We start from the raw sequence: 24,124 nt of genomic DNA, 5'->3' as shown, positions 1-24,124 counted from the left end.
CCGAGCAGCACCGAGCCTCTGCCCGTGTCCTCCCCTCCGTACCGCCCACTCCACAGCCCCGGTACGGCCCTGCGGGAGAACGGCGGGCCCGGTGCGGTTCCCTCCCGGTGCCCGCGGAGCCGCCGCCGCCACCGCGGGTGATGCCCCCACCTGCCCGGGTGGCCCCGCGCACGCCCTCCGCGGCTTTCCCGGCCTCCTGCCGGTGTTGCCGAAGCTCCCCCCGTTTCCCCGGTGAATTTTCCCAGTGAGTTGAGTTTCCCCCGCCGTCCCCGGCCGGGATGGAGTTCGCCGAGCTGATCAAGACGCCCCGGGCGGATAACGTGGTGCTGCACCGCCCGTTCCACCCGGCCGTGGAGGGCACGCTGTGCCTGACCGGGCACCACCTCATCTTCTCGTCACGGCGGCGCGACAACGCCGAGGAGCTGTGGCTGCTGCACTCCAACATCGACTCCATCGAGAAAAGGTGGGAGACGCTTCCCTGCTGGGAATCCTCAAAATCAGAGGGGTTTGTGTGAAAAATGCCTATTTTATTATTGGCTTTTTGCAAATATTCAAATGAATGTTAGATGTGTTGTGTTAGAAAGGAATGCTGTATTAATTCTCTTAAGTAGTGCGGTAAATAGAGTTTTAGGTTATAACAAAATGTTAAAATAGAAACTATGCTATGTAGGATAGTTTTTTTTTAAAGAAAAGACTTGCAGCGAGATAGCAGCCACAGGACACCTGAATCTTTCAGAGATAAAGAATTTATTGCTCTCTTATCAGAAGAAATGAACTTCTTCCTGCCTCGAAGGTGCTGTCAGGATTCAAAAGAAGAAGTTGAGGATGACCAGACAGAATCCTGTGTTTGAATGGAATTGATGCATCATGGATGAGGTGTATGAATATGCAACAGGCTGTTGTATTTAATCCTCTGTTAATGTGTGTCCTTTTTCAGGCTCGTGTTGCCCAGAAGAAAGTACCTGGACATTCATAACTCTTTGTTTCTGTTGTCTCATATTGTCCTAACTCAATTTGTCCAAATTTTTATTACTCTAATTGTATTAAACTTTTAAAATTTTAAAAACAAGTGATTAGCGTTTTTCACATTTGGGAAAGCTGCAAAAAGCAGCCTCAGAGACAGCAGAACTGTGATTAGAGCTAAGTAGCAGCCATGAGATAAATCAGCAGAAAAATTATGTAAGAAGTAGAAAAGTAAGGACAAATAGAGCAATAATCTCTGTATTAATGCTTGGCTTAAATAACTCCCTAGTCTGCAGGAAAGTTTATCTAGCAAGATATTAGGAAGTTCTAAGCTTAATAATGGAGCTTTGTGCATTGTGTTTTAAGGATTACAAGCAGTTATTGTATTCAAAATAAGCAAAATAATTCATTGTTTTAACCAAAGGTGCCTGTGCTGATAGTGGTTGGATAGAACTACTGTCAATGTGCTTTTGCTTTGTGTGATTGCTCAAAAAACTTTTAAAGTAAGTTGTAATATTAAATTCTTTGTCTGCTGCCTAAGGTGTGAAGTGATGGCATCTTCACATTGTCATAACCATGGAATGAGACTGATGCTGGAAAATAAAATGGCTCAAGGAGTGGGAATCCATAAAATCAGAGGGATTTGGCAAAGCTGCAGAAGGCAGCTCAGAGACAGCAGAACTGTGATCAGAGCTGAGCAGTAGCCATGAGATTGGTCAGCAGAAAAATTCTGTAAGAAGTAGAAAAGTAAAACTAATAGAATAATGGCCTGTGTATTAACACTTGTCTAAAATAACTCCTTAACCGAGAAAAGTTTATTTAGGAAGTTTTAAGCTTAATAGTGGAGTTCTGTGCACTGTGTTTTAAGGATTACAAGCAGGAATTGTTTCAAAATAAGCAAGCCCTGTTTAACCAAAGGTAAAACAATGGGTAGAACTACTGTCAATGTGCTTTTGCTTTGTGGGATTGGTCAAAAAAACTTTTAAATTAGGTTGTAACATTAAATTTTTGTCTGCTGCCTGGGATGTGAGCTGCTGGCATCTTCCCACTGTCATAACCACAGAATGGGAGTGATGCTGAAAAATCAAACAGCTCAAGGCACGTTCCTAACAGCCCCATCCCGTTTGTGATTTGTGCACAGCCCCTGGCTGGGGATATCCCTTCTCCCACCCCTTGTGGTTGGGAAGGGCTGGCTGGCACCTCAGCTGTCCCAAATCCTGGTGTGGAGAGCAGGGAGGATGCTCTGGGCACAGACTTTGCCTTCAGCTGTGCCAGGAGAGGTTCAGGTTGGGCATCATGAGGAATTTCTCCACAGAAAGGGAAATTAAACCCTTGGAATACCCAGGGAGGGTTGGAGTGCCCATCCCTGGAGGTGTCCCAGGAAGGGCTGGATGTGGCACTCAGAGCTCTGGGCTGGTGACAAGGTTGGACTCTGTTGGAATCCAAAATGCAGGGAATTCTCAGAACTTTGAGTCTGTAAGTCAAAGCTTGGAGTTAAACCCAGGATTTGATCTGAGACCTTGGGAAAGGCTCCGAAAATGAGGTGCTGGAAGCAAGAATGTGGATTTACAGTTTAAAGCAGAGACATGTTAAGCTAAGAAGAAGAAATTTTAAAATTTTAGAGTTTAAGACATAGAAAAATAAAAGTAGTTACTGAGGTAAACAAGGAGTTTAAAAAGCAGCACTGTAGGTTTGTAAGTCAGAACATGATTGGCTAAGAAAACTTCCACTGTAGCATGAGTCCATAAGATGAAATATTTAAGGATTGGGTCAAAACCATAAATATCCTTCTTGGCAGTGTTTTATTGGTCAATAAATCCTTAAAAGGTCTTGTAACTAAGAGTCTTGTTCTGAACCATGCAGTGAAGATGTGAGCTGAGCTCACCCTTTGTAGAAGATGAGAACAATAAAATCACATCATCAAAAACAACCCAGAGGTCCCATCTTTAACTCATTCAAAATTCCTTCCAAAAATCCCCATAGACTCAATGATCCTTTTCCAGCCTGAGTGATCCTCTTGGGGCCCAGGGTTCCCTTTCTGTTTGGACATTCATGTTTGATGTTGCATCCCAAAGATTGGTTTTTTTTGGTCCTGTAGAGAGTCAGAATTTTTGTGTTTAACCTTTTTTGCTCTGTGTTCATTGCTCAGTGGATTCATCCACCCTTGAAGCACTTTATAAAGATGCACTGTGCACAGAGAGGGATGTCAGAGCACTGCTGGAGGGCTTTGCCTTGTGTCACCCTCCAAAACTGGTGGCAGAATTGGGCTCTGACTTGCTCAGCCCCAGATCTTCTCCTGCTGCTCAGCAGCATCATCCCTTACTCTTCCAGCTGATTATGGGAATTAATAACCCTTTAGCAATGTGCTTTTTGTGCTACAGCTCAGCTCTAGCTGCAGAGCTCCAGATTTTTTTCTTGCCCATCCCCTTTAAACTACAGAGTTCAGAAATTTCTCTTTCCCCCTCATTTCTGCTTTACCTGCACCATTGCCCCTCACTGAGTGTCTGCCCCATCTCACCTGGTCATTGTCTTCTGCTCCCTCACCTTGGTCCTTTTTGATGATAATACTTCATTTTTATATTAATTACAAAGTCTTTCCCCTGTTTTTAAAGGCTTTTAAGAAAGTCTGGTATAACAGAGTTCCTTTCTACCAGCAAGAAATCAGTGATTTAAAAAAGCACAGAGCCTGGGATGATGGGGGAGTTGCTGGGTGCTGATGAAGTTTGTTGCTGATTAAATTTGTTCCTGATTTCCTTCTTTATTTCTGAGAGAGGAAAGGAGCAGAGAGGTGGAAAACTCAGGGAATTTCTTCCCATGCTCAGTCCCCACCCTGGCCTTGGGCACTTGCAGGGATCCAGGGGATGCCACAGCTTCTCTGGCACCCTGTGCCAGGGTCTCCCCCCTGCTCCCAGCAGTGTGATATTTGTGATGTAACACCTCCACTCCCTGCCACAGCAAAATGGTGGAATACAAGAAAATAAAATCAACCTTGCAAACAGCAAATAACAAGTTGTGTTTGTTTCTTTATTTCCCTGAAAGGTTCCCCTGCAGACAAATTGCCCCTCATGGAGATTTGCCTCGTGGGAATAGCTGTGCCACCTCTCCTGCCTTAGAGGATCCTGTTTTTTATGGGAGTCTTTTTTCCTGTCTTGCTGTAGGTTCGTGGGCTCCTTGGGCACCATTGTGATAAAATGCAAAGACCTGAGGATTATCCAGCTGGACATCCCAGGGATGGAGGAGTGTCTGAACATTGCCAGCTCCATTGAGGTGAGCAGCTACCATCACCCAGAAAACCTGCAGGTCTTGAGCTCACCTCAGCCTTAAGAGCTATATTTTTTCCAGTTAGGTTTTCATGTTTTGAAAAGCAAAGAAGAATCTGGAATATTTCACATACTGGGGGGTTGTGGGGTGTTTCCCAGAGGTTTTGGACTGTCCATCCCTGGAAGTTTTCAAAGCCAGGCTGGATGGGGTTTGGAGCAGCCTGGGGTAGTGAAAGGTGTCCCTACCCATGGCAGGGGTGGAATGGGATGAGCTTTAAGGTTCCTTCCACCCCCACCTGTGATTCCATGATTTCTCTTGTCCCCACAGGCACTTTCCACACTGGACTCAGTCACCCTCATGTATCCCTTCTTCTACCGGCCCATGTTCGAGGTCCTGGAGGATGGATGGTCCTCCTTTCTGCTGGAACAGGAGTTTGAGCACCTCAGCTCAGTGGTGAGTGGGATTTGAGGGATTTCCCAGGCACATTCTCTGAACTGTTTCACCCAGTAGTGACTGGACTGGAAATCCCAGATGGTTAAAAATCCATTTGGTGCCTGGGTGAGAAGTGAGTGTTGTTGAAATATTCCCTCTGTAACATCAGACATTTGTTTGCTCCTTCTTCTTGTACAAGTGGATGTTTGAGGCCTTTTTCAAGGAAATCACAAAGGTAGGAAATGTTTTTGGCCTTTGGGGATGGTTCTCTAATTGGAAGAACAAATTGAAATCCTTTGTCCTGGCTTTGTTGTTCTTAATTTTGATCTGGAGTAGAATGAGATGAATCTTTGTCAGACCCTTCATTGAAATTATATTGGTTTTAAAAAATTGCTCTTTAGGAGGATGACAATGAAGATGCCCAGTTTGAAACATTTTTTCCTTTAATTGATGCTGGAGAAATATTCTTGAGGTTCAAAAAGCAGGAAACTTCCAGTTCTCTTTTTCCAGGTGCTGCTGAGCACATTGATTTTGTTTTGGGTAGGAATTGTTCTTGTGGCATTGCCTGTTGTTTTTCTTACTCAAATTTCCTTTTAGGATGCTGAATTTGCTAGAGCGGGAACTATCTTGGGTGCAGGAACCTGTTTTAATAATTCCTTGGGTTTGCATCTCTGTGTTCCAGGTCTTTGTTTCACATCCAGTCTGTGCTCTTGCTCCAGCAGCTCAGGTTTCTGAGCCCACATCCATTAGTGCAGCATCCAAGAGCATTGATTTTATTTATTTTTTTTTCCCCTCTCTGCAGCCCAGCTTGTCTGCAGCCTGTGTCATTTCCTGGCTGTGAGTAACAACTGAATAATATGACCAGCTTGACCAAATTCAGTTGATGAAATCACCAGAAAATTAAAGAACATTAAAGGGGTTCAGAGGCCTTGCTATTTTTGTCTCATAATTAGAGCACTCTCATGTGTCTTATCTTCCTCTGCCATCCAAAGGCAGACCAACTGTTATCATATCCAGCACATGGATCCATTGATGTGCTCTTTTTCCTTGTTTTTTTCAGGGATTTAAATCTTCATTTGTCAAACTCTTGCCTTTCTGAACATATTCTCTGTGTAAGAATTACATTTAAAAACCTCATTACTGTTTAGCACCACATTTCCAGGGCAATCATTCATTCCTTTAAAATCTCCATGTCTGACAGATGTTGATTAATTAATTCTTGGCTTTTAACCCAAAACTTCAGATTTTGAATAGAATGGTGTCAAAAGCCACCTTCCAATGATTTACATCTCCTGAACAACAGATAAATGTCTCACTGACCAAATAATTCTTGTTCTGGAAAGACACTGCTTTATGTGACAGGCTGGAGCAAGGACATGGCTGATTTAAATCTTTCTCCCAGAAGTCAGATGAGAAGAATTCCAAAGGTTCCTGCCTCTGCTAAATCATCCATCTGGATCTGTACCTTTGCCAGTAGGATAACAAGTCAAAAACTATTTCATTCACCCTACAGCTCTGTGTAATTTATTAATTTCTAGTAATTTATTAATTCCACGTTTATCTGGTACAGGAGAGTTGTTTTCAACACTCTCTAATAGCAAAGTGCAGTGTAACAGTTAATACTGTTTTTAAAAGTTAGGTAAATATTAAATATTTAGATTATATAGCACGGGTTTTGTGTTCTTCCTGCACAGTGAGGGGTGAATGGAATTCAGAGTATGTGCAGGGGTTCAGATTTCCTCTGAGCACTCAGAGGAGAGCCAAAAGGTTTCTCTTCTGCCAAATTCCAGAGCTGCACAATGCTGCAGACTAACTCTGGAAATTCAAAAATTTTTCTTCCAAATTTAGTTTTCTGAAATGAAGTGAAGAGGCTGAGAAGTTTCTACACTGCCAGTATAATTAACATAAAGGTATTTTATTGCCAAGAAAATCCCTTGCTTCATTCTTCTATTCTTTACCCCTTTTTCCCTTTTATTTTTTCCTCTTTTCTTTTCCTCCTTTGTTTTTTTTCATTACCTCTTACTCTCGTTTTTCTTTTCCCCCTTTTTTCTATTTTCTTTCCTCTTTTCCTGTTTTTTTTTACTTTCCCCCCTTTTTCTCCATTTTTTACTTCACCTCCTTTTTCTCTTTCTTTCCCTGTCTTTTTCTCTCTTTTCTTTCCTTTTCCCCTCCCTTTTTTCTCTCTGTTCTTTTAGAAGGAAAGATCTCAGGATTCTGAACAACTCAGTTGTGCTTCATCTTCATGTCAGAGCTCCTTTTAGAAATCAGAATTTTCTGGGTTTGGGCTCAGGTCAAATGGTAATTGTGAGCCATATTTTGCTCTTCTCAGACAAGCATCAATCTTTACATTTGTTCTGCTCCTTGTCCATGTACAATCTGATCCCAGCAGGGCTTGTTCCTTGGGAAAGGCCTCTGGCTTTGCTGCTTTGCAGGGTCTCCCAAGATCCATGCTGGGTTCTTGACTTTTTTTTAAGGCCTTTTGATAGAGCTTGACTTGTTTCCCAATGTTTTGTGGAAAACGACCTCTCCTGGCAATTTTCAGTTTAGGAGGAATGATAGCTTGGACTTTTGGGAATCAATGTCTCTATAAACAAGTATTCGGACAAGAAAAGTAGGAATCCAAGAGTTGATCCTGCACTAGGTTTAAAAATTGCTGCTTTCTTGTTTTCCTCTGAAATTCTCTCTCCTTTCTGTTCAGCCCTCATCTTTTTGCTGCTTTTATCCTTAACTTTTCTTGATTCCTAAAAGCTCAGATGTCTTTCTGGGGAAATTAAGGGTTCGCTTTGCACTCCCTGAGTTTCACACAGCACAATTACCTGGTTGAAAGTGAGCTCATCCCTTTCCCTGCAGTCCTTCTGCTTCCTCTGCTACTGCCTCATTCTTCCAGTTACTGATGACCCTTTTTCCTTCCAAATTCCAGCCAGGCCAAAGCTAAAGGAGTTGATTTGGGCAATCTGGACTGGCAGTACAGAGGTTAATGGGATCTCTGCAGCAGGAGCTGTTGGAGGGAAGACAAATGGTGCCAAGTGCTGCCAGGCTCCTCCTCCTTGTCGTGGAAATTACACCGGGATGACATAACAGGATCTCTGTGTCTGCTGTAAATGGGGGGGAGAGCAGGGTTAAATTACCAGAGTGGGGGATAAATCAGGTGCTGCTCCTCCATTCCTTTCCATACTGGTGGTGCCAGGGACAGCCAGTTTCCCACAAGTTCCCCAGAGTTTTGGTTTTGCCTTCTCAACATCCTGTGTCATGGTGAGGTTTTTATCAATTTGATATTCCTGATCCATGTGTGTTTTGTTTCATGGTAATCAAACTGCACACCCAACAGACACCCCAAAAACCCTGTTAAAAATCCCATTGCTGGTGCATTAAAAGCTGGAGCTGTGACCAGCCCCATCCTTTTGTGTCTCAGAAGTTTTCATCTCTGCTCATAACATGATGGCCAGAGGCAATTTGACTTTGCATCTGGGAGAAGCTCTGCTTTTTATAAAATGGAGCTGTTCAGAGGAGCTGTTTTGAGGCTAATAAATAATGAAATAAGGTTATAGCATGGATGATGCAAAACTGTCCAGCTGGGCTACTGCAAAAAGGCAGCAATTACTGCTCTTGATGCTGATATTTATTTTTTCTCAGCAGCTTTTTTAGGCTGCCACCAAAAAGGACAATTTTCCTGTCTCCTAAGGCACACATCCCATGCCTTGGAGCTGCTTCTGCTGAAATAGTGTTGTGAGATAGATCAGCTTGTTCAGCTGATGGAAAGGCTTCGTTGCCAGAAGACATTCCTGAATTGATCCCCATTTTCCACTGGACCAGTGAGCCAGTCAGGTGCATTTTTATAAGCAGGTAGCAATCAGGTGGCAAGGGGTAGTAAGGATCTGGAAGAAAGGAGTTCTGATCAGAGATGTGCAGTTTATTCATGTTAAATCAGCAGACCTGAATTGATGTGGATTTTGTGTGTTTTCTCACAGCCTAATTTAGCTGTTTTGCTCTTCTCTCACTTTGTCCTGCCTGCCTTATCCCTCTGCATTTTTGTCTGCCTCAAACTTTCCTTGAACTCCTATGAGCAGAGGTTTGATGGATCTCTGAGGTCTCTCCCTGCTGCAGAAGCTCCTCATTGACCTTTTTCCCTGAGCTGGAGCCAAGGCCTGTGGGTGACCCTGGGTATCAGGTAGCTGGAATTCTCATGCCAAGTGCCTGTGAGGTGCCACACTCAGCACTTCTTTCCCAGGATTTGGAGCAGTTACATCACAGAGCTCCTGATGTGCTCTCAGTGCTTGGCTGCTGGGCCCCTTCCAGAAGGTGCTTTAGGAGGAAGAACTGTAGCTGAAACCACAGAAAAGCTGGAGATGTTTAAATTGAATTTTTAACCTTCAGCATCTGGAGTGGGTGGAGGTTCTTTGCCTTTCTTGGCCACCTTTGTCTTGTGAGCTCTTCTTTCAGCACAGATGGAGGGTTGGGCCCATATTGCCTGTATCTAAATGAACTTTTTTCCCACTCTTGTAGGAATACATTTCTCTGTGGGGTCTCCCATTGCTGTCTGCTGTGCCTATGAAACAATTTAAAGCCACAATCATCCATATCTGCCCACATGGGCTTATTTTGTGCTGTTTCAGGATGTGATAAACCAAAGAGGGGAACTTGTTCATTCTTCCATTGCTTCCAAGCTTTATCTGCTCTCTGGGGAATGAGCTTCTTGGAGCTGCTGCAAGGAGATGATTGCAGGGAGCACCAAGGGATGTGCTGGAAAAATTATTGGTACAACTTGTGGTGTAAATGGAACAGATCACAAACACGACTCTGTCTGTGTGCTTCATCCTGTGCATGGAAGTCTTTCTTTCCTGTTACCTCTCCCATATAATGCCTTTTCTGACCCAAAGCTGTTCTGGTGTTTTTCAGACCAATGAATGGCGTCTGAGCTGTGTGAACAAGGACTTCTCTGTGTGTCCCTCCTACCCTCCAGTTGTCATTGTCCCCAAATCCATCGATGACGAAGCGCTCCGCAAAGTCGCCCTGTTCCGCTACGGTGGGCGCTTCCCGGTGCTGAGCTACTACCACAAGAAAAACGGGATGGTGAGCTGGGTTTGAGGGGTGCTTCTGCCTGCAGGAAGTGTGGGAATCTGTTGGTTTCATGCTGTGGAAGTAACAGAGCTGCTGGTTTATTTGCTGGCTTCCTCAGGGAATGTTGGGGTTTTTTCCCTGGTCTCTTGCTGGTGTGACAATGAAAACACAACATCTGGGCTCACAGGTGCCTTCAGGGGTTCAGGTTAAACCAGTTCTGCCCCAGTTTCTGTAGTCCAGATCTTCTGAGGGCACATATTTTACTGAAATATTTTTGTGGAAGTTGTTTCCTTTGGCCACCTGGAATCAGAAAGGCTGTGTGGAGGTGGGTGCTTCCCTGGAATTAGTTATAAAAACATAAATATTTTCTGTGGGACAAGCAGAACACAGATGTGACAAATCCATGAGAATGAAAGAGGGACCAGCAGGTCAAGGGAGGGCAATTTGCTCCTGTGATGTCCTGCCTGGGATCCCCAAGATGGAGCTCCTGGAGAGAGTCCAGAGGAGACCAAGGAGATGCTCCAAGGGCTGGAGCCCCTCTGCTTTGGAGCCAGGCTGGGAGAGCTGGGGGTGTTCACCTGTTGAAGAGAAGGCTCCAGGAAAACCTCAGAGCCCCTTCCAGCGCCTAAAGGGATCCAGGAGAGCTGGAGAGGGACTTGAGACAAGGCATGGAGGGACAGGACACAGGGAATGGCTTCCCACTGCCAGAGGGCAGGGATGGATGGGATATTGGAATCCTTCCCTGTGAGGGTGGGGAGGCCCTGGCACAGGGTGCCCAGAGCAGCTGTGGCTGCCCCTGGATCCTGGTTCTGGGTGATGGAATGAGTGATCTCCGTCCTGGAAATATCCATTAATCTGCTTGGTTGGGAATGTGCATGGCAGCAGTTTGCTTACAGCAGTAAGAACAAGATGAGCCTTGTAAAGCCACTGCTGGCACCCTGGCTGGCTGTGTCTGCCAAGAGTTTTCATGGCAAGGATGGCAGGAGCCACATTGTCCTGTCTGTGAGCACTGGGCCCTCGTCACAGTGGTGACAGCAGAGCCAAGGCTGCTTCTGCTGTGTGACTGTGCAAGGAGGATCAGAACAATCTGTTCTCTGAGCCTGGCAGGGTAACTCAGGAGCAGCGAATTCTTGGTATTGCACAGACTTCAACAAGCCAGAATCTAATGGAGTGACTGATACATTGTGATTAAGAAATGCACTGTATGAAAGTGTTGGGTAATTGCGTCTCTTGCTGATGTAACCGGTTCTGAGGGTGCTGGGATGTCCAACCTGCAGTTTTTAAACTTGATACAGTCTCCTGAAATGCTCCAATGCCTTCTCACCTCCTGTGGCCAAGATTTGTAAGCCTTCAATTTGAAGCTGTCTAGTCTGACTCAGGAATACTTTGGGATTTTCTTTGCTTTAAAAGCAGCCAGCCACCTACTCCACATGAGTTGTGCTTTTTGCCTTTTCTCAGCTCAACTGAAAACCATTGAAAGAAGATTTTTGCTCAGTTATCTCTCAACATTGTGCATGTTTCATGTGAGGAGTACAACAGTGTTTGGCTCAGAGTGTTGCAGTTGTGACAGTAATGCTGTCACTCTCTTTGCCCTCCTGGCTCTGAGCTCTCAGCTGTTGCTGGGGTTGCTGACAGGCTGCCCTCACATTTTCATTGTGATTTGAGCTGCTGTGTTGCTTCTGAATTGAAAGGCATTTGCTAAAGAGAAATCTCTGCTCAGCAGTCTGTGGACTTGAGGTTGATCAGTCCATCCATGGGGTAAAAATGTCACCTTGAACACATGAGCAATTTGAGTGTTTTAAGAACAGAGTTGGGAATAGACCTTGAAAATTAAAATCCTGAAAAAGCTACTTGCATAGAATCACAGGATGGTTTTGGTCAGGAGGATCCTTAGGGGACCATCTAGTTCCAAACCCCTGCCATGGGCAGGGATTCCTCTCACCAGGCCAGGCTGCTCAGGGCCTCATCCAGCCTGGCTGTGACACTTCCAGGGATTTATAGCACTGCCAGGGTTTGTAAAGGAGCCATCAGCAGAAAGGCAGATCAGTAGTTCACAAAGATGGTCCTTGAGGCATAACTGGAGGGATACAGCCTCTAAGATGATGCCTGGCATTTAAATCTTGCCCAGCCAAATGAGTGCTGGATTCAAGAATTTCTAATTCACTTTTAAATCCTTGAGAGTGATAGAACTTTGTGGTGGATTCACAGGGGTCCCAGGATGAGGGAAGAGACAAGAATGTTGACTCCGTGTTTCAGAAAGCTAATTTATTATTTTATGATATATATATTATATTAAAAGAGAATGATATATTAAAACTATACTAAAAGATTAGAAGAAAGGATTTCATCAGAAGGCTAGCAAGCAAAGGAAAAAGGAAAGGAATGATAATAAAATCTTGTGACTGACTAGCGAGTCCAAAACAGCCAGACTGTGGTTGGCCATTAATTAGAAAAAAACCACATGAGACCAATCAAAGATGCACCTGTTGCATTCCACAGCAGCAGATAACCGTTGTTTACATTTTGTTCCTGAGGCCTCCCAGCTTCTCAGGAGGAAGTGGGTGAGATGAGGAAAAAGGTTGCAGTTTTCCTCTCAGCTTCTCAGGAAGAAACAGGTGAGGTGAGGAAAATGGTTGCAGTTATTATAGCGTATTGGTTAGAAGTTGAGGATGATGAGTTTAGGGTTGTGGATGATAATGATTGCTATTCAGCCTAGGTGGGAGATGGAAGAAAAGGCTAGGATTTTTTGGATTTGTCTTTGGTTGAGTCCTACTCATCCTCCCAGGGCTGCTGAGAGGATAGCCAGGATAGTTAGGAGAAAAAGTCCTAACAAAAAGATTTTTCATAAAATATGTCTGTGACAGAACTTGAAAGAACTGAAGGATTCAGGGCAAGGCTTGGAGCTCAGTGGTGCCTTTCAGTCAGAACTCTCTCCACAGTACCTCAGGCATGGTTCTGTGTCTCCCCAGGCGATGCTGAGGAGCAGCCAGCCCCTGACGGGCACCAACGGGCGGCGCTGCAAGGAGGACGAGAAGCTGATCAACGCCACGCTGCGCTCCGGCCGCCGCGGCTTCGTCATCGACACGCGGCCCCTGAACGTGGCCCAGCAGGCCCGGGCCAAGGGAGGCGGCTTTGAGCAGGAGGTGCACTACCCCCAGTGGAGGAGGATCCACAAATACATCGAGAGGTGGGTTGGTGTGGTGCTGAGGGGTTTAGGACGAGGTGAGAGATTAGAATTGACTCCAAGTTCTCAGAAGGCTGATTTATTATTTTATGATATGATACTTGATGTTTGATATATGACATTTAACATATGACATTTGATATATGACATATTATATGACATGATGTGACATATATGACATGACGTGACATATATGACATGACATATTATATTACATGATACTTGATATGACATGGCATGATATGACATGACATGATATTATATGACATGATACTTGATATGACATGGCATGATATGACATGACATGATATTTGACATGAAATGACATGATATTTGACATGACATGAAATGATATTATATGACATGGTATTTGATATGATATGATATGGAATGATATTTGACATGATATTTAATATGACATGACATGATATTATATGACATGATATTTGACATGACATGACATACTTGACATGTCATTCTATTATATGACATGATATTTGATATGACATGATACTTGATATGACATGGCATGATATTATATGACATGGCATGATATTATATGACATGACATGATATTTGACATGACATGACATGATATTATATGGCATGATATTTGACATGACATGATATTTAATATGACATGATATTTGACATTTTATGATGTGACATGATATTATATGACATGACATGATATTTGACACAACATGACATGATATTTGGCATGACATAATATTCGACACGACATGATATTTGACATGATATGATATTTTATATTATATTTTATATGATATTTCATATGATATTATTTTTTATTAAAAATGTTATACTATACTTAAAAGCACAGAGAAAAGATACATCAGGAGGCTAGAAAAGAATGATATTAAAAACCTCTGACAGACTCAGAGAGTCCAACACAGCTGGCTGTGATTGGCCATTAATTAAAAACAATTCACATGCTAGGTAAACAATTCTTTAAATTACATTCCAAAGCAATAAAAGATGGAGAAGCTGAGGCTTCTTATCTTGCCAGGAGAAGAAATCCTGGCAAAGGGATTTTTCAAAAAATATCACAATAACAGTGGGTGAAATCAGGCTTTCCCCTGGGCTTGGCTGCATGAGGTCATCAGAGCAGTGATGCCTCCACAAAGGATTTGCTCCTGTAAGAAGAGTTGTGTACCCTGGCTCCTTGCAACAGGGTCATGTTCCTTCTGTGGCAAATCCAGAATATGTGCATGATAAGGGGATTTTTGGTTTGGTTCCTTGTTGTGAGCAACCTGCTGCAGGTTTCAGCCATCAGGCATCTCCCTGTGCTGTTTCTTTTCCTGGCCATCTTCAGCCACACTCAGCCTTCCTGTGTTCTCCTTGGCACAGGAAGGAATATGTACCTTGCCAGAAAACTTCTGCAGGAGAGGGTTTGTTCTGTGTCTGTCACACTCCTGTTATCCAGAGGATTTGTCCAGAGAAGCTGTGGCTGCTCCATCCCTGGAAGTGTCCAAGGCCAGGTTGGATGGAGCTTGGAGCAACCTGGGACAGTGGAAGTGTCCCTGCCCATGGTGGGGGGTCGGAATGAGATGAGCTTTAAGTTTCCTTCCAACCCAAACCATTCCATGATTCTGTGATCCAGTGCTTTTCTCTGGACATCTGATATTGTTCAGTCATTTGGAGACAAGTTGTTAAATAAACAGACTTTTAGTCTGGTGTTCAACTTCTCTTAAAGCCTTAATTTTGGGGAATCCTTCTACACAGACATGAAGTAATGTTACTGGAGCTGTAGGCCAGCTCTTGAGCAGTCAAATAAGGAATTTCCTGGCAAATATTTGAAGTGTTTGGTTTTGTTTCAAAAGATTTTATGTGAACTTACATTTGTTGCTGATTATTTACAGCATCAGAGAGAGAGGGGAATGAATAAACTCAATGTACAAACACTAAATAATCCATGTCCTCATTCCTATGTTATTTCTTGTGCTTTCAACAATGTTTTCCTTTTTCCACAGGTTTCATATCCTGCAGGAGAGCTTCATCAAGCTGGTGGAGGCTTGCAATGACCAGTCACACAACATGGACCGCTGGCTCAGTAAACTGGAAGCTTCCAACTGGCTCACTCACATCAAGGAGCTGCTGACTGCAGCCTGTCTGGCTGCTCAGTGCATTGACAGGTAAATCTCCTGCAGAAAGTCTTGGGTTGCTCATTCACTGGTTACAGATTGCTCACTAAATACCTCTGCAGTGTCAATAACTGCCCACCGTGGTCTGGCTCACTTGTACCCATGGAGGATTCTGTTTCCTTATGGTGGAGGAATGTTCCTCCAATAAATCAGGAGGAGAGAGAAAATCTGGGCTAAGAAATGGTTTTGGATCATGTGATTAAGGTAAATTCCTGTGTCTGTTGCAGCCAAGCTAATTTAGAGAGTTTTATTGAAGGTTTGGGTTAAAATGGGTCTAAGGAAAAGGGGACACAGAGATGCCTTTTTCTTTTTTAGCAAATCTTTTTTTCTTTTCAGCTGCAAATTTCCAATACCACACCTCATTTCCAGAGGTTAAAACAATGTAATCTCCTTGTTTTCCCCAGGAATTGGTCCAGTGCTTTTCCCCTCTTATATTTTTATCCCCACAGCCCTATCCAGGCAATCCTGCTCATCCCTTCTAAGTGCTTGTGACCTCTTTTAACCTGACATTTCTTTCACAAATGCTGCTGACTCAGCTGACTCATGCTCACACCTCTGGCTGCAGAGCCAATGCTTGCTCTCAGCTGCCAGGTTTGTAAGGCCAGATGCAGGAATCTAAATTGGTTTTATCTGTGACTCTGGGTGGGAAAAACCCACCCAAAATTTAGGGAGAACCTGGCTTTTCATAGGAGCTTGGGGTTGTATTCTGCAGGCACACAAGCAGCTGAAATGCAGGCTCAGTGGTGAGACAGCAGTGCTGCATTAAAGTGGGAGCTCTGTGCTTTTTAAAAGCTCTGACAGTGCTGGTTTCATTACTGGCTGTGCCAGGAAAGGATTGCTCTGGATCAATAGTTTTATCTGAAATTCTTTCCTGCAAGCATGTAATGGGAAAGATCAGTGATGAAACCCTCCTGGCTTGTTGGGACAGTGGCTGATTTCATAATTTTTAACCTCAGCTTTGCTCTTTGTGTTTACCATGTGGAGCCATGGCAAATCAGCTCCAGGTGCCTGACCTGTCTCACTCAGAGCCTGGAGGTCAGAGCTGGGCTGACAAGGAGAGTTCTGTTGTATTTTCCATGGAGAGGGAATGACTGGGACAGATCTTCCAACATCTTAAAGGATAAAAGGGGAAAATAGTGTTAGAAAGTAAGTGTAGAGATAGGTGAAGATGAGGTAGGGAAGGAAGGTTTAGATTAAATATTAGGGAGAAACTCTGTAAGATAGCAGTGGTGAGGCCCTGGCAGTCAGTGCCCAGAGAAGCTATGTCTGCTTCTGAATCCCTGGAAGTATCCAATGTCAGATTGGATGGGGCTTGGAGCAATCTGGGATAGTGGAAAGTGTCCCTGCCATGGCAGGGGTAGAATGGGATGAGTTGCACTTCCAAGCTGTAACTCAAATGGATGCTAATCCCAAAGAGTGAGAGCCCCAAGGAAATTCTCACTGTGCACCTTCTGTCAGTGTGGGAAAGGATCTGGAGTTCCAGACTGCTCAGCAAGACATGGAGCTTTTAGTGATGCAGAGCTCAGGTCGCTGTGGATGAGGATCCAGGTGGGATCCATGTGGAATCCAGGTGGGATCCGTGTGGGATGGGGCTGCAGTGGTGATAAGGAGCCAGAAAATCCTCAACCCTGGTGTCCATGGGATGTTTTGCCATCCACTGGGATGGGTTCTGCTCATTCATACTCTTATCCCTTCCCACCTTTTCCTTTCCCAGGGAAGGTGCTTCAGTGTTAGTGCATGGCAGTGAAGGAACTGATTCCACACTCCAGGTCACTTCCCTGGCACAGATCATCCTGGACCCAAGGTGCAGGACCATCCGTGGCTTCGAGGCTCTTGTAGTGAGGGAGTGGCTGCAGGTAAGGAACAACAGAACAACAGTTCCCTGGACAGAACAACAGCCAGTTCCACACACACTGGGGTTGGGAAATAGCCTGAGAGGCAGCCAGCAGGCTGGGCCTTGTTGCAGCCCTGATGAGTGTGAGTGTCCTTTGTCCTAAAGAGCAGCATCATTACCTGAGTCATTTGTCCTCTGGCACTGCTGGGGCCTCTGCTTCTCATGGCAGGTTTTTGATTTTGGGAACTGTCTGTTCTGTGTGCTAAGGGTGAACATCTCTTACCGAGAATGGTTTGGGTTGGATGGGACCTTAAAGCTCCTCTCATTCCAACCTCCTGCCATGGGCAGGGACACTTTCCACTGGAGCAGGCTGCACCTCTTCCATCTTATTAGAGAAAACATATCATAGAAAACTGTTCAGACCAAACCACAAAACCTGAGCTGTACTCTTTGTACCTTGGCAGTCTGGTCCTCCAGTCCACCCACCTCAGCTTGTTCCTGCTCACATTCTCTGATCAAACACAGCCTGAGAAAGGCAGGGAAATCACTCAGAGAATCACAGAACCATTTAGGCTGGAAAATACCTTTTAAGATTGTCAAGTCCAACTGTCCCCCAGCACTGCCAAGGCCACCACTCATCCATGTCCCCAAGTGCCACATCCACATGGCTTTTTAATCCCTCCAGGGATGGGGACTCCCTGATTGCCCGAGGCTGAACAACCCTTTTCTATGAAGAAATTTTCTCTATTATCCCATCTAAACCTCCCCTAGTACAGCTTGAGACTGTTCCCTCTCATCCTGTCCCTGTTCCCTGTGAGCAGAGCCTGACCCTCTTGGCTGTCCCCTCCTGTCAGGAGTTGTGCAGAGCCACAAGGTCCCCCTGAGCCTCCTTTTCTCCAGGATGAGCCCCTTTCCAGCTCCCTCAGCCCCTCCTGGTGCTCCAGCCCCTTCCCCAGCTCCATTCCCTTCTCTGGACACTCTCCAGCCCCTCAATGTCTTTCTTGTCAGGAGGAGCCCAAAACTGAATCCCAGATTTGAGGTGTCCCAGCAGCAGAGGGATAATGCTTTCTAACAGCTTGGTCCTGAGCAGTTGCATGGACAGAACTCACTCTGAAGTGTTTTTTCCACATGTCCTCCCATCCCATTCCTTGTGTGTGATGATTCCCTGATTCCCTGCAGGCTGGCCACCCTTTCCAGCAGCGCTGTGCCCAGTCAGCCTATTCCAACAGCAAGCAGAAGTGGGAGGCCCCAGTGTTCCTGCTCTTTCTGGAATGTGTGTGGCAGATCCACCGGCAGTTCCCCTGCTCCTTCGAGTTCAACGAGCACTTCCTCATCCTGCTCTTTGAGCACGCCTACGCCTCCCAGTTTGGGACCTTCCTGGGGAACAATGAAAGTGAAAGGTCGGTAAGGATGCTTGACTTGAATCCTTTAAATATCAGGCTGAATTTGACTAAAAGAAAGTCTCAGAATCATAGAATGGTTTGGGTTGGAAGAAACCTTAAAGATCGTTTTGTTCCAACCCTTTGCCATGGGCTTTCATTTGACATAACTTCCACTATCCCAGGCTGCTCCAAACCCCGTCCAACCTGGCCAAAAATCTCCACCCATCAGTTTATTTAATTTCTCACCCAGAAACTCTTCCATGAAAGCATAACCAGCTGGAGTTTGGTATGAGTCACAGCTGTGGGAAGCAGGCTTGTCCCTGCAGGCCTGGAGGCCTGGAGGAGGAGGAGGCTGAGGCAGGGAAAGGCCACAGCTGACAATTCTGTCCCTCACCAGGAAGAAAATGTGAACTGTGAGGGAGGAATGTCACTCTGTAGCCTGGTGGTCCTGAGACACCCCTGGGAGTAGAAACAGGGTGAAGGACTGGAGCTGCCCACAGCTGCCAGGGAGGTTTGAATTCCTGTTTGGAGCTTGGCAATTCTGCCCTCAGGACTCCTGGCTCCAGTAAGGCCATGGCTGAGGGACTCCTGCTGGACTGGACAGGAAGGGAAAAACAAAAATGATCCTTCAGAGAAGGAAGGCAATTTAAAGCTTCCTGTAAACCTCTCTGTCCTTAAAGTAATCTGGGCTAAAGTAGAAGAGACTCTGCTGCCTTCTGCAGGGCTGCTGAACCAGTCATCTGCAAAACCAAGTTAGACTTGAAGGCAATGAGCTGAAATTTGGAGGAGTATTGGATGTTATGTGTAATAACCTGCCTGTCACATCTGAGCACGTCAGCCTGGGAGCACAGACAGGGGTTAAGGCTGATGTTAAGCTTGTGCTGTCTGAAGCATTCACAGGAGTGCTGAATCTCCTGCCTGGCTGGCAGTGCAATTTACCAGTGCAGGCAGAATGAGATTTGCTGGAATCTGAGGCATAGGGATCCCTGGAACTGCTGGGCCCAGGAAAACAGCACTGCTTGCTCTGTGTGCTCAGTTCCTTCCTGCCACCAGAGGGACCTGTCAGACGTGCCCATTCCAGCAGTGAAACTGCTTTCATGTGCTCAAGATTTCCATTTCCATCCTTCCCTGATGCAGCCCTGCCCCACCTTCCAGCTCCATCTTAACACAAGAGCCTGATCCCTTTCCAAACCTGACACTCAAACCACAGTGGGAGGTGACTGATTTTTCACCTGGGCAGCAGGCAGCCATCTTACAAGGGTTATTTCCCCATCTTTTACTCAGAACTATTTGTAATCAGCCATGCTGAGTAAATTGCTTTATGTGTACACCCTGTGCCATGATGATGAAGGGATTAACTTGAATTATCTGGGGGAGTAGCACATGGAAAAACTTGTGGCCTTGTCTGTGTGGTTCTAACAAGAACCTTACAGATCCAAGTGTATAAAACTGATTTGTTCCTGTGGGTTTCTTAGGGCTAAACTGAAGCTGCCTCAGAAGACCATGTCCCTCTGGTCCTGGGTGAACAGGCCTGAAGAGCTGAGCAGGTTCCAGAACCCTATTTATGAGGCCAACAGCCTTGTCATCTGGCCCTCTGTGGCCCCACAGAGCCTGCAGCTCTGGGAAGGTGAGCCAGATTTGCTTTCCCTGTTACATACAATGTCTCTTTTGTGATTTTTTTTTTGTCAGACTTCATTGCTGACCATTCTGGAGAATCCATGTGCAGTGAGTTCCCTGCTGCAGAAACTTTCCCCATGCCATGGATGCTGAAGAGTTCATGATACAAGCAGGCTGTCATGGCAGGGTGGAGACTGAAAATGGAGTGGTCTGAGGAAAAAAAAGGAATGAACCCTCCTCATTTTTCTTTTATTAACCTTGTGTAACAGGATGGTGAGCTTGGAGAGGAGGGGGGGAAGCCCTTTAGAGGGGGAGAGAAAGGGAAGAAAATGTGACTTGAGAGCTGCTGGAATGTGAACAACCTTCCTGAACTCCCCCTTGTTTCAAGAACCCCTTGTGACCTGGGTGTCTGTGGGCTTCCAGGTATCTTCCTACGCTGGAACAGACCTTCCAGATTCCTGGAGGAGGCTGAGGAAGAAAGGATCAACATCATCAAGTACAACAAGGAGCTGCAGGCCAAGGTGAACATGCTGAGGCGGCAGCTGGCGGAGATGGAGGCAGATGGGGAGGTGCAGGAGGGGGAGGAGCCCTGAGCTGGGCTTTGTCTCTCAGACCTTTTCTTTCAGGAACCATGGAAAGTGCATGTTCTGCTGAGCCCTTGGGTACAGCTGACCCTCCCACTGCTGAACCCCTCACTCCATGAACCTCCCTGCTTTTTGGGGAGGGGTTTTTGTTTTGTTTACAGAAGACACAGCTGGGCACAATGTCCCCTCTTGGCAGCTGTTCTGTCTCAGAATTGGGTACAGTGTCAGCAGAAGCTGGAACTCTTTACCTCCAACTATGTGGATGACCAGGATGGGCCAAGAGACAGGATGTCTCCACTTTATTTTAGACTTTTTCTGGTTTTGTTGAACACTCACAGGATTGAAATACAGAGTTCTATAGAGATAGGTAAAGGCATTTTGTCTGGAAGCACCTTTTCTCTCAAAGAGTAAGTAAGGCAGCTTAGTTCTTTTAATTTCCTAGGAAATCTAGAAATGGTTCAAATCAAATTACAGGTTCTGCCAGTCTACACAATACTCTCAGTAGCCTTCACATCTCACACTTGGGTTTTTGTGTTCAGCATTGGCTCGGGAGCAGGAAGTTGAATACCAAACCAGAGCAAGACATTTCGGTGCAATACAGAATTGATGGAGGGATTCTGCTGCTAATGTTTAAGCCATGACCTTCAGGTGGGATTGTCCCTCGTGGACAATGATCTCCTAAGGAGGAACAAACTTTTTTTTTATTCTACCTGGAGAACAAAAAGGTTTAGTAGTTGGTGGGGGTGTCCACTTGCAGAACAGGGGTCAGAGCTGTCCTTTAAATCAGAGCCAAGCTGCCTTCTTGGAAATTCCAACCCCCCTGGCTGGGTTTGGACACCTGGCCAGGTTCACAGCATTGCCAGGGTGCAAGAGCAACACTTTATTTACAATTCAACAAAACACTTCTGTTGCACCTGATGTGCTTTTCCTTCTTATGCTCTTATGCCCATCTCGTGAAACCTCAAAAGCAGAAGCTGGATGTTCAGGTGACCTCACAGATCTGCTGCAGATGAAGGGGCCATCACACTACAAAAAAAAAATACTAAGAGTTTAGATGATTTGTAGCTGCTAAAACTGCTTAAAGACTTTAGGGATAAGCTCTTTCTCATTTAACTTTGTAATTTGTAGCTGCTCTTTCCATTTCTGTGGCTTCAATCTGCTTTTTATAAAATCAGAGTTCTCTTTTGTGATTTTTTTCCCTCCTTTAAAAAGACAGGTAGGGGTAGGTCTGAAATACTCCCTGAGGCATTTTTTTAGCTTGATTCCCTGGGTAGCTCCACAGGACTGGGAAAAGTTGAATTAACAGCAGCACATGTGGCTGGGATTATCCAGAAAAGAGCTTCGTGTTAGCCTGGTTCTGCTGGAGTGAACAGAGCTGCAGTAGGTCAGTGGTGGGATGCCTCTGGAAACTGCTGAGCTTCCAAGTTTATGGAATGAAGCTGCCTTTATTTAAAAGCCACTTCATATAGATAGGTGTGAAAATGCAGGATCTGTACTTGTAGAAGTAGCTGGGCAGGAACCTGCAAAAATCATGTAGCCACTAAATGCAGTCTAAGAAAATTCTATAACCAAGCAAATTATATAAAATTATGTGATAATGGTCAAGTGCTACCTTAATGCCTTTTGTTCAGTCTTTATTTCCTTAATGATTTCCTTCTTGCCTAAGCTCAACTTATCCCTGAAGTCCTCTGACTTAAAAAATAAGATCCCTTTTAAAACACTCCCCACTTAAGGCAGAAGAGTGATTTCCCCTGCTTGCAATGCCAATTTCTTTTTAGGTTTGGAGCTTTGTTCCCTGGATCCAGTCTGACACAGGGAATGCTGCTCAGGGTGGCTGGGGATCTGTTCTGCAGCCCAGGGGAGGCAGAATTGGGCTGTTCCCTCCTCCAAACCTGGTGATTCCTCTGGGTATGTTGCTCAGATAATCCCTTAAAATGATTGTACACCCCCTGGAATGATGTCTTTGGGATCTGCACCTGCCTGGGTGGTGTTTCCCAACCCCATTCAGAATTTCTCCATCTGAAATCCATTATCCCCAGCCAGATGGGAAGGATTCAGAAGGCACTATTTTCCCTGTAATAGACTATACATAAAACACTCCTAAAGGTTATGCAATTCCCTAACACAGTAATTATAGATTGAGCTAAATAATAGAGAAGCAGAGAGGGGTTTTTTTTTTTGGATTTAATTGCCTGGCTGCTCCAGCCTCTCCTGCAAACTGCAGGCTTCTGAGGAAATTGGGAAACCAGCTGTGACAGCCAACAAAAGGCAGCACATTCCCTCTGAGCTGGCATCAATTTCAGTCTCCACTTGTGTTGAATGCACACCCAAGCATTCTGTGTGTGTGCCTTGGGAACGTGGATCCTGGGAATGAATCCTTGGGGCAGTGCTGGTGTCCTTCTGAGCAGCCCCTGCAGGTTATTTATTCCACATTTCCTGGGCCCTGCAGCACCTTGTCCCTGCACAGGCTCTGTGTCACAGGCCTGGGAGGGCTGGCAGGAGATGCAGTGGGGCCAGAATGTGAGGTGGTGCAGGTTCTCCAGGGACAGGACAATCCCAGAGCTGTCCTGCCACGCTGCTGCCACATTCCCTTGGAGCTTTTCCACTCCAGTGCCTGCCAGCCTCCAGATTCACAGCAGCTCTCTCCCGTTCTCTGCTTTGCTGCTTGCCTCCCTTGTTAAATCACATATTTAATGCCAGGGATGGGTTTGCTCCCTCAGAGGGGGATTCCTGCCCCAGTTTGCAGATTCCCTGTGAATTCCTGAGCTGGGGCAGTGCCCAGCTCTGGCTCATCCCTGTGCCACTGCCTTACGCCCTCGCTGCCACCATGCTCCTGCTCTTTTGCACACACCCTTTGTGGAACAAGCTGGACACGGAGAGAAAGCCCCATCTCCAAATTTTAGGGGTCAATCCACAGAATTTGGGGAGGACACTCTGCCATTCACCAAAAAAAAGAAGGGAAAAGGAACTAACTTGCACAGTTTTCATAAGGGAAATATGTACCTTCAATATTTTGATTGTATCGATTAAGTCTTGAATGTGGCGCTGGTTTTGACGTGCACTATTGTCCCTGTTGCATAGGATCTCATTTAAAATTGCACTGTACAGCATTTTTGGTGTCTCATTGTGCTTTGCTAAAGCCTTGGGCAGTGCTGTGCTTGTGTGAGGGGTGAGGTTTGTGCCAGCACTGCCTGTGTTTTGTCACAGCTGCACTGTGTGAGCTGTGTCTGTTCACTACTGCCTGTTCAAGTGATGAGTGCACTGCTGGCCCAGCATCTGGAACTGCTATTTGGACTTGGCTGCTGCATCAGTCTTGGGTTTTTTTTTTGTTATTTTATTTTATTTTTCCTGTACAATTTGAAATGCCAGGGCTGGGAGTCGTGTGCTGGTGTTAGGTATTTGCTGTGTGTGTACAGAATCCCAGCTGCTGCAGTGTGGAATTTACTGCAACAACGACAAAGTAACAAATCTGAGGAAAAAAGAAGATGATGGCTCGAGGTTCAGCCATTTGGGGAGAACAAAACAGATACAAAGTGGCTGTAAACTTTGCTGTAGATATGTTGAGAGCTTAGTAGATGTGTCTGTTTAAATTAAAACCGTGAAGACTAAAAAAGTTCTTTAATTACACTTCTTAATCTTCTTTA

General features: G+C 45.3%; 1 protein-coding gene across 1 annotated transcript; it reads left to right on the top strand.

Annotated features, from left to right (window-relative positions):
* Nucleotides 1-24,124, top strand: MTMR9 (myotubularin related protein 9). The gene is made up of 10 exons (XM_059469063.1): nt 1-463; nt 4,122-4,230; nt 4,552-4,677; nt 9,553-9,726; nt 12,684-12,901; nt 14,893-15,054; nt 16,778-16,919; nt 18,077-18,297; nt 19,755-19,906; nt 20,320-24,124. The coding sequence occupies exons 1-10, from the start codon at nt 279-281 to the stop codon at nt 20,487-20,489; spliced, it is 1,659 nt and encodes a 552-aa protein (XP_059325046.1). The 5' UTR covers nt 1-278; the 3' UTR covers nt 20,490-24,124.

This window comes from Ammospiza nelsoni, chromosome 3 (assembly GCF_027579445.1).
Source record: "Ammospiza nelsoni isolate bAmmNel1 chromosome 3, bAmmNel1.pri, whole genome shotgun sequence".
Taxonomy (NCBI): domain Eukaryota; kingdom Metazoa; phylum Chordata; class Aves; order Passeriformes; family Passerellidae; genus Ammospiza; species Ammospiza nelsoni.
Note: the sequence above shows the minus strand (reverse complement) of the source record. Positions and strands in the feature narration are given on the sequence as shown.

Coding starts and splice junctions, on each gene's coding strand:
- MTMR9 (XM_059469063.1), top strand. CDS start 279: ATGGAGTTCGCCGAGCTGATCAAGACGCCCCGGGCGGATAACGTGGTG. Junction 4,231..4,551: donor ACATTGCCAGCTCCATTGAG/GTGAGCAGCTAC, acceptor TTGTCCCCACAG/GCACTTTCCACACTGGACTC. Junction 16,920..18,076: donor TAGTGAGGGAGTGGCTGCAG/GTAAGGAACAAC, acceptor GATTCCCTGCAG/GCTGGCCACCCTTTCCAGCA.